The 10,292-nt window shown below is 32.5% G+C and overlaps 1 protein-coding gene across 2 annotated transcripts; it reads left to right on the top strand.

Moving 5' to 3' along the window:
• Positions 1 to 643: 643 nt before the first annotated feature.
• LOC111702920 (endoplasmic reticulum resident protein 29) lies at positions 644 to 9,963 on the top strand. Of its 2 annotated transcripts, XM_023474727.1 has the most exons (10): positions 648 to 1,146; positions 2,547 to 2,593; positions 3,027 to 3,107; positions 3,772 to 3,804; positions 4,036 to 4,090; positions 5,411 to 5,459; positions 5,643 to 5,759; positions 6,230 to 6,323; positions 8,968 to 9,059; positions 9,882 to 9,963. In XM_023474727.1, exons 1-10 carry the CDS (start codon positions 1,080 to 1,082, stop codon positions 9,949 to 9,951), a joined length of 705 nt encoding a protein of 234 aa, XP_023330495.1. In that variant the 5' UTR covers positions 648 to 1,079; the 3' UTR covers positions 9,952 to 9,963. The 2 variants fall into 2 exon arrangements, with proteins under 2 accessions (XP_023330496.1, XP_023330495.1); XM_023474728.1 differs by lacking the exon at positions 3,027 to 3,107 and having other exon boundaries at positions 644 to 1,146.
• The last annotated feature ends 329 nt before the right edge of the window (positions 9,964 to 10,292 follow it).

Here is a 10,292-nt window from a genome sequence, read left to right as displayed (position 1 = left end):
AATACAGATTTAATACAGATAATACAGCCAAATTCGAACAGATTTACATACAGATAATACAGCCAAATTTGAACAGATTTACATACAGATAATACAGCCAAATTCGAACAGATTTACATACAGATAATACAGCTAAATTCGAACAGATTAACATACAGATAGTACAGCCAAATTCGAATAGATTTAACGATGTTATATTACTGTCATTATGGTTGATACAAACTAACTGAAAACAATTATGAAATCGAAGAAATATGACGCGTACTGCAGATATTATTGTAATAGTACGAGATATTGCAATATGTACTGCAATTATTAAGATTCAGTACTGCAATCTAAGGTCTAATATGTAAATTCTAAAACTAAGGGTATGGATAAATTACGAAAAAATATTTTTTTAATGTGAGTCTTATAACTTTAAAAAGCACAAACATAAACATTAATAATAATATGTTTTTAAAGGTTGTTTATGCGATAAATACTTTATTTCTGCTCTATTAGTAGTAACCATACTTTACTTTAAAAAGACGACAATTTGAATTCTTATCTTCCTAATATAAAGTAATTGATAGTTTAGTTATCTTTAAGATAAATACTTATATTTGAGGCAACACATAATAATACAATACTAGTAATGCATCAGAGTTAATAACTCATCACATTGAAAATTAAAATAAGTTAAGATGTAATTTCCAGCGATACTTTTTTTACTTTAATTACAGTGACATGGTCGATTCACACCAGTTATATTTAAACCTTTATGTTTGGCAAAAAGATGGAGTTATCCCGAGGTTTCCAGCTAAAAATGTAATATTTTTTTGCGGTTCCTTAGAAAAGAGATTTGCAGATTTATGCAGCAGACAAAATGCAGAAAATAAAGAGAAATTATATCCTTTCTATGGAGCTGAAACATGATAATACTTTGCCGTTATTAATCCGATAAAGGGATAAAGAGCACTATTGTGAATCTAGCATGTACGCTGAAATTTAGGGCCCCTTTTTAAATTACATCGACAGTCTATTAAACAGTTTTTTTTTAAAAATAAAACTGCAGTGACATTCAATAATTTAGTCGTAGAATGAACCTTCTTCTTGTTTCTGCAATCAGTTTGCAAATCCATTTCGCATTTTCTTCCCAGCTCGCTGGTAAGTGCATTAAACCTCTTTAAACATTATGTATAATAAGATTGGAAAAATTGCACTAAATTAAATTGAGTTCTTTCATTTGATAAATGCAATTTTATTCTTTAATTTTAGTGACGTAAAAATTAAACTACGTTTCTCACAAATAAATCGGTATATTTGAGTTGAACTTAAGATTATTGAATTCCTCACAAGATCAAATTCCAGATTTTTTGCTTTCACATTTTTAAATATTATTCAGTCGTCGTATTTATGAAGTCAAACCTTATAGAAATCCGACGTATAGGAACCGCTACGTATAGCAACAGGGCGTATTTTCCGGGAGAACATTTTTTATATTTTTGAGAAATTAAATAATCAGTGTAAAGTAGATATAATTTTCATAAAATCCTTTTATTTAAATGGTAAAACGGAATTTTATGAAGTGATCTTAGCATTACTGGAGAACTTTTTTTATACTTTTAAGAATTTTTTATATATAAATTTTGTATAAAACTGTAGATAGCATTTTTATAAAATATTTTTTTTAATAGTAACACGCAATTTTATGCATAGCCATATAATCATTCATTTATGGTGTCAGTACATAATAAAATCTGGGGGACCTTAAACACAATAGAGAGCAGTACAAATGTACATATTAAACTATTTTGCTCCTTTAACGTCTAGGGTATGTTAAAAAAAAAAAGAAATAATGCTAATGATAATGATAAGCTACAATGTTTTACAAAAACGTTTAATTTCTCAAAAATATAAAAAATATTCTCCCGCAAAATAAGCCTTCTTGCTATACGTTGGATTTCTATAAGGTTTGAATTCATATTTATCAATACAATAAAGACGACTTTTGAAATAAATTTTAATCTTTATCAAGCTTTAAAACAGCAGAGTTACACATAAACATGAAAGAAAGAGAAGAGCTGTCAATTAACATCTTCTTTTTGTTTACAATTGTAAACTTGTGATTTGAAAAAAGCTTGTTGAAAATAAAAAAGTAAATAGAAAGGTCGTCTTAATTGTACTGATATAAACACCGAGGTTCGAGATTTAGATGGATATCTTAATTTCAAGAGACCCTCCAATTAAAAGAGAGAATGTCCGATTCACAACGGTATCCTTGAAACACTAATCTGGTAAATAATGTTAAAGATAACGTTTTTTTAGGTCTGAAAAGTCACTTTTGTAGAGAATCCACAAATGAAAAGGAAAAGGAACAATAAAAAACATGGATATTCATTATTTATCGGACAAAAATCTAAAGATTGCCGTTGTGATTCAAACATGCTATAGACAGAGGGCACTTAAAGACGTACATGTATTGATTTTTAAAAGGTTTAATACAAAAATTTTGATTTTAAGGATGATCTAATAAGCATTTTCAATCAATCAATTTTATTATATAGGTGTGGTAATGTTGGACACTATTACGTTTACAAAAATGCTATTCAAGGAACAAAACATAGATATTATAAATAAATAAAATAAAAACACTTCAAATGATCCATTTTTGGTTTAGGAAAAGAGTTCCTTACTTTTTTTCTTTAGTCGTTCTTACAGGGGTTGTTAACTTAATTTCTAGCCATTTATCATTTATTGAGTGGAATGTCTGATTCACAAAAAGATTTTTACAATTTCAAATATTTATTAGATATCCATGTTTAAAAGTTTAAAAATTAATAATTTTTATTTGTCATTTCTCTTCAAAAGTGACTTGTGCATTTCTTCTGCAGGAAAATAATATAGGAATTATCAAAATTGAACAATTTTAAGTTAGAAAAGTGACCTTGCGAATCTGGAAAATCCTCTTTAGATAGAGGTCGAATAAATTTACAGAATTTTTGTATTTCTTAATTTTAATTGTATCATATGCAGACACATGTTAGTTTGAGTACACTGTAGTAAAATTTGATCTTTTCTACCCTGTAGGGGATACGCATAAAAACTTTGGGAAAGTAGCAAAACAGGTACAGGGTGTCTCACTAAACAGGTACAGGGTGTCTCAAAAACAGGTACAGGGTGTATCACTGAACAGATAAAGGGTATATCACTAAACAAGTACAAGGTGTCTCACTAAACAGGTACAGGGTGTCTCACTGAACAGGTACAGGGTATATCACTAAACAGCTACAGGGTGTCTCACTAAACAGGTACAGGGTGTCTCACTAAACATGTACAAGGTGTATCACTAAACAGGTACAGGGTGTATAACTAAATAGGTACAAGGTGTATCACTAAACAGGTACAGGGTGTATAACTAAAACAAGGTGTATAACTAAACAGGTACAAGGTGTATCACTAAACAGGTACAGGGTGTATAACTAAACAGGTACAGGGTGTATCACTAAACAGGTACAGGGTGTATAACTAAATAGGTACAAGGTGTATCACTAAACAGGTACAGGGTATATCACTAAATAGGTACAAGGTGTATAACTAAACAGGTACAAGGTGTATCACTAAACAGGTACAGGGTGTATAACTAAATAGGTACAGGGTGTATCACTAAACAGGTTTACGCGGATTATAAGCTTCCCAAATTAAAGTTTACTTCCCTTTTACCCTAAAGTAGTAGCAAAAAATTGTAATTTAAACTGAAAAATGTAAATTTAATGTTAATTTTTTTTACAGTTGGTCATTGAGGATGCAATACTGATGGCACAGGTAAAGAATAAGACACTCTGTGTCCCGCTAAGCATGAACATTTTAAGACGAATAATGAATTTGAAAATGCAATCTTGAAATTACATAAAATGTTCATAAAAAAAGGACAACTAAATGAATTTGCTCAGACTAAGGTTTAACCGGTACCGGAGTGAGTAAATCGGGTTTACTTGAAATAGCATGGACACTCGCAGTCCCGTTTAGTTTGATATTAAAGATAATATTTTTTAGGTTCAAGTTCGGGACTATGGAGAGAAAACAAACATGGATTTAGCAAACAATTATGGTAATTTTGTTTGTGAAAAGTGATCTAAAGAGGAACGTTATATGGATTTCGCAGTTAGTATATACTTTGAGTATTGGCTTCATGTTTGGGAAACTTTTTAACATTTTTTAATTTTTTACAGGCTCCACAATAATCAGAGATGTGTAAAATTTTACTCTGACCGAAGATATCAATTGAAGAATGATTTAACAAAGTAATTCACGGCTAAAATAACATCTCTTGTGGATATTTTTATATTTTTAATATTAAAAAAACCAAACGCTTCACACTTTTTTCTCTCAGAGGCAAATTTGTTACCTGATCATAATGAAATTAATATCACAAGGTCTCTAGGATGTTAAAACTATGTAAAAAAAATTGTCGGATTTGGATTTGGTCAACTCAACCTGTTGAGAGGGAACTGATAACGCTACGTGCAAAAAAAACATTTTCAAAACCAAGGTTGTAATGTCGAAAGTGAATTGCAGTTGTGTATACTCTGCGTACATATTGAAATCAGTTCTCTCTGGGCGGAATTTGGAAACAAGAATAGATGCATCAATGATCGTTTAGCATCCGAGGAGGTTTAAAGCATTATAGATTTTTAAAATTTTGATAATTCACATAATAGTTTCCCATGACCAGAATAATTCCTTGATTTTTTTATGTAAAAGATGGATCCCATGTCAGGCTTCAACATCCGTCTTGTGTTTACATTACCGCCCAGTGACAATACACTGCAGTACAAAAGATGCGTACTCCTCTTAAATAACTTTCCTTGCATTAGAACCTTGTGGCAAAACTAAGAATGGTCCAAAACTGGCTTAAAAAGGACAAAAATCTGATTAGATGTATTTAAAGGAATGTTCTAACTATCCTAAACCTGGTGTAAATTAACTCTTACCTGGTCCTTGAGGGCTGAGCTTGCTGGAAGAACGAACTGCCACCACTGCCAGCCTCTCATACTGTCAGCAATAGTTTAAATCAAAATTTGGTTTAGACTTGACAATGTCCATAAAGTTTAACAATGTCCGGCCTATTATAATTGAGAATAATTGGGGCATAATGAAAAAATAAGGTTGCAAGGATGAAATGAAAAAATCTCTGTCAACTGAAACACAGTGATGTAAAACAAGGAACTCCTGACCTGCGTAGGCTAATCAGTTTTATCCCTAAGATACGAAGAGCAGTTATTCAGAGCATGGGATGACCAAATCCGATTAATTTTTTTGACATGGTCCTGACATCCATAAGACTTTGTGATATTTATTGCATTATGATCGGGTAAGAAGGAAGCCTCTCAGAGAAAAAAGTGTGCAGTTTTTTTAAACACCCTTTAAGGTGTTCAGATGGACAAAGTAACCGCACCAATAACCATTCTATACTCTAGGTATTACAGAAATCAAGAAAGGGGCGGCATTCTTTTTTTTCTTTTGGGAAACTGTAATTTTTAAGTTCAATTAAGAAAACATAGTAATAAACTCATCTTTTGTGGGTGACCCTGTATATTGTATATACTCTAGAAATTTAAGTTTTTTCAGAATTGCCATTGTCCCTGTTTTCTTTGTTTTAGCTCTGGTGGAGAAATAAAAGAAATCCGCCGATTAAATGGAGATTTTACAGAAGACGACCTTCGTGACTTTATTTCATCGGAAACAGGACTTTATTTACAACGCCCAGGGTGTACTAGGTATATATGACGAATTAAAGGGATTGTTCACAAAATAAGGCAAAATGTCCAATTTTTAGAATTCTTTGGACTAAAATACATGATTCATGGCTTGTCATTTCACATCGAAATTTAAACCTCTTATAATTTATCTTCATATCTACATAATCTTGACATTAGTTCAAATATTTTTGGCTGAATTTGTTAATTAAACGGAATCTTGGTGTCATTTCTCGAGACCCTTTAACCCAGAATTGAATGCCCGATCAAAAATGAACCATTATCTTGGTTAGCTTGTTTTTTTCTGTCTGAAAATTTAGGGGTTTGTGCAGTACAGATCAGAAAGAAAATGAAGAGAGTTTACAGAAAAACGAAGATATCTTCCTAATTTAAGTCATGAAAAGGACTGAAAAGTACCATTTAGAATCGGGCTTGTAACGTTTTGAATTGAGGTTCACTTAAAATCGACAATTTCCTTTACTTCTGCTCAGGGAACTAGATGAATTATCCAGACATTATCTAGCTGCAGATGCTCAGAGAAGATCCCAGATACTTGATCTAGTTCAATCCATCCGTGATTCTCAGGTATACTATACAGATAGAGAGGTTCTATCTAGTATCTTCTATCTATAGAGTGTAGAGCAGATCCCAGAAACTTGATCTAGCTCAATCCATCCTTGAATCTCAGGTATACTGTACATTACAGACAGGGAAGTTTTATCTAGTATCTACTATCTGAGAAGATCCATCCCATTTACTTGATCTAATTCAATCCATCCTTGATTCTCAGGTATACTATACACACAGGGAGGTTCTATCTAGTATCTACTATCTATAGAGTGTAGAGCAGATCCCTGATACTTGATTTGATCTAGTTCAATCCATCCTTGAATCTCAGGTATACTATAAAGAAGTAGATCCCAGATACTTAATTAAGTTCAATTCATCCTTGATTTTCAGATATCTAATACAGACAGGAAGGTTAGAAATCTAACCACGGGTAGAGTAGATCCCAGATATTTGATCTAACTCAACAAAGACAATTCTAGCTTTGAAATTTTGTTTCATTTGTGAGCTGTTTTTGAAGAAAAAAGAATATTCGCCTATTCTGATAAAAGTCAATACCGATAGGGACAAAGCCTTCTTTTTCTTTATTTTGAAAATTCCCCATTAAATCAAAAAATTTAAAACATTTATGGAGTTTGATGGTGCTTAATAATCCTTTATCGTTTTTGTGGGTATAAAATTGTTTAATTCTGAATTTTTTTTAAGCTATATTTTATACAATTTGTACTTGATCGGATAAAGTTTTTAGATGTACTTTTTATTCAGGCAATGCCAACTTTACAGAGAGGGTCACTTGAAATAGCGCTTACGATCCATTAAAGAAATCTTTTATCAATGGGCAATGACTAAACCTGCACTCCCGGGTTTATGTGTCTCTCACAAAAAATGAACCCGATCGCACAGTTTAGCATTTTTTTACGATTTTTGGGTTTAATTAAATAAAGGAATTTTTCAGTTACATCTAGCTTTCAAAGAAGCAACAACTGGGTCTTGCTCGGCGCTTCTAAAAGTACTCAGATATAAAGTTTGAGAGAGAGAAAATAGCAAATTAGAGAAACTTTAGCCAGGGATCCCCTGGCTAAACCCCTGCACACAAATGGAAAAGAAATAAATGGAACTACGAGTAACATTAAAGGCCTGCATTCATCTTTTAAAGCTGTATTTAACTGAAGAATGGAGGTTTTTTGCCTAGCTAGATCCAGGTTTTGCTATTGACAGCTTTAAATTTACTCCTTAATAACAAGCCTGGTTGCAGGCTGTCATTAAGTATCGGAACTCGTCGGAAAGACGTTAATTCTTTCAATTGAATCTGGTTCATATGTGTAAACGTTAATCGGAGCTCAGAACAGTCACATGGTTCTTAAACAACTTTCTCCAGTTTCTTTCGGCTAAACAGAACCCTGTGTGGAATAAAACATGACAGTACACCCTACTTGGAAAATAAGAAAATAACAGTGCAGAGCAGGAGGGGTTTCTCTTTGCTTCTCTTCCCCCTCCCTTTTGCCAGAAACAAGGAAAATGAAAACATAGAAAGTAGAATCCTGATAGGTTGTGCACCATACACTAAAAACCGGTTTAAACTGCTGGCTGCAAGGAAAGGATGCTGTAGACAAGACTGTATTCTGAAGCACTGTCTGAGATGAAGTTACAAGAATCAAGAATTGTTTGGTCGAAAATATCCACTCCTTGCCTAACCTTTCGTATCCCATTTACCATCATCAATGTGGAATTCTGACAATGGATCCACAGAATTTTCAAACCCTGCTTAGCAGTGACTTTTATTTTTCCATTTTTTAAGAATATGTGTCATAAATAGCAAATCAGAAATCATCAAGAATTTCACAATATACTGCATCAGAGATATTTGACACCTCTGCATTGATCACAAATAGTAACTTTCCATTATACTAAATTTGATATTGCTGGTGCCAATATATCAAATTATTGAATAGCATGAAAAAGAAAATTGGCAAAATGAGATCTGCAGCTCTGGGAAATATGCAGTATATTAGGTAGAAACAAAAGCAGAAATACGTAAAAATGCATAATTCATTTTTCTTACAAGGGATTAGAATGCTTAGATCTACAAAAGAGGAACAGAAAACAGACGTATGATTGCAGCTAAAGAGAAGATAGAACAGCCTAAGAATAAATTCACTGCGCTCTTTATAAAAATTTGTTAAAATTCAAATTCAAAAATAAATGTTAAAAAATAAAAGATTTTTTTTTACAAAATAAAAATAAATAAAAATTATCATCCCTTCTTCCAATCTACGATAATTTAGTTTTCTTGGGCTGCTTGAAATAAAGGCATTTAAAACACTGTTGTCCGAAATGGAGGCAAGCCTCTCTGGGTCTTTCTTCTTAGGTTGACCAACCTGTCGGTGGTCATAGATGACCTGTTCCAGGTCAAAAGCCTTTGGAATAATACCTTTGTAAAAATCCATTGGGGTTACACCCTCCCCCCTTAAATTCACTCGGGGGGGGAGGGGTAATGGACTGTCTACCCCCCCCCCTTAAAATCGCTTATGCTTGAGATTATAACATCTACATTATAAAGTTCCTTGAAGTAAAATTTATCTTTACATATCTTTAGTCTAAACAGTCATCTTCCTTTTCCACAGTTTTATAGGCCCCACTTTACTTAGCTGAATGTTGTTAGGTTTACTTGAAGCTGATGCAAGGTATTGAGAAACATGGAGAAGAATATCTTCAAGATCAGCTGATCAAAACACAGAATATGATACAGCAAAAGTAATTTATTTAAAACCACATGAGATACCTGATACCTGCATTACGGAGAGCTTACGGGTGTCCCACCAAACATGATGCAGTAGTAAGACGACTAGAAGGTCGTCTTTAAACTTTTAAATAATATGCAGCATTCTTCATTGACCAGAACTTGTACATACATTTTTGAAACAATTATAGTCACAAAAATCCCGTAGCCTTGGCATTTCCAGAATGTGGGTTGCCTTTTTTGTGCTTCCTATATTACCGAAGATATTAAGATTTTAATTTATTAAATATACCCAAAATGTCTAAAGATTCTTCTTAACTCCTAATTAAAATAGGCTTACAATGTTTTAGGGTATTTTGTGATTAATAAGGAATTTTACATCTCAAATGGCCACTTGACAGTCGTCTTTTAACTGTCAGGTTTAATGGGACACCCTGCACCCTGTAGCTTATAAGTCATTTAACTTTCTAGAAATTAGAAATAATTGTCCTATTAGATCGAATATACTGATGTTTTAAAAGAATTTAAATATGTTTAAATCAGTACATTAAAGACGACTTTCTGTTTAAATTTTGATTTCTACCAACCTCTCAAACAGCATAAACACTTAAACATTGAAACAATGGGAAGTTGTCAATTAACAGCTTCTCTTTGTTTCCTTTTAAACGCTGAAAATTGAAAGAGGTAGTCTGGTTTATTAATTAGAGACAGATAGAAATAAATGAATATACATGATTAATATCGAGGTTGCTATGTTAGACATAGCAGGGGTGGGAGTGGAGGGGATGGGGGCGGACGGGTCCAGAAGCACTTTGATTGACCATGTTATGTTTCAGAATGAGCGAGACAAGCAAGAAGAAACTGATGGAAAAAATTAATGTTATTAATTCCTTTAAAATAAAATAAGCTTACTTTAAATGTAAAGTTTTGTAACATCTGTAATAATAAACCCGTAGTTATGTGAGTAAAATTAATTTGTTACTCAAGGTCAGGTTTTAATTTTATCTATTTCTTTATCGGCTTAATATAAAATTAATCCAGGAATAAGAATAATCTGAGCTGAGCTAAAAACATTTGCCTTAATCCAGTACCATCCATTCAAAGAATCCAAAAAAACCCTAGTAACCTGAAAACTTTAGAATCTACAGCCTCTATATAGGTATACGTATTATTAGGTATTTACACATTAAATTTCTTATTCTCAACTTTTTGGCAAAGTTACGTATATTTACGTATTTATCATACAG

The sequence above is a fragment of the Eurytemora carolleeae genome, unplaced genomic scaffold (genome assembly GCF_000591075.1).
Source record: "Eurytemora carolleeae unplaced genomic scaffold, Eaff_2.0 scaffold526, whole genome shotgun sequence".
Lineage (NCBI taxonomy): Eukaryota > Metazoa > Arthropoda > Copepoda > Calanoida > Temoridae > Eurytemora > Eurytemora carolleeae.
This window is presented reverse-complemented; position numbering and strand designations above follow the sequence as displayed.

Excerpts from the sequence above, each read along its gene's own strand:
- LOC111702920 (XM_023474727.1), top strand. The coding sequence starts at position 1,080 with ATGAACCTTCTTCTTGTTTCTGCAATCAGTTTGCAAATCCATTTCGCA. Across the intron at positions 5,760-6,229 it reads CAACGCCCAGGGTGTACTAG|GGAACTAGATGAATTATCCA; the intron begins GTATATATGACG and ends ACTTCTGCTCAG. Across the intron at positions 9,060-9,881 it reads CAGAATATGATACAGCAAAA|AATGAGCGAGACAAGCAAGA; the intron begins GTAATTTATTTA and ends GTTATGTTTCAG.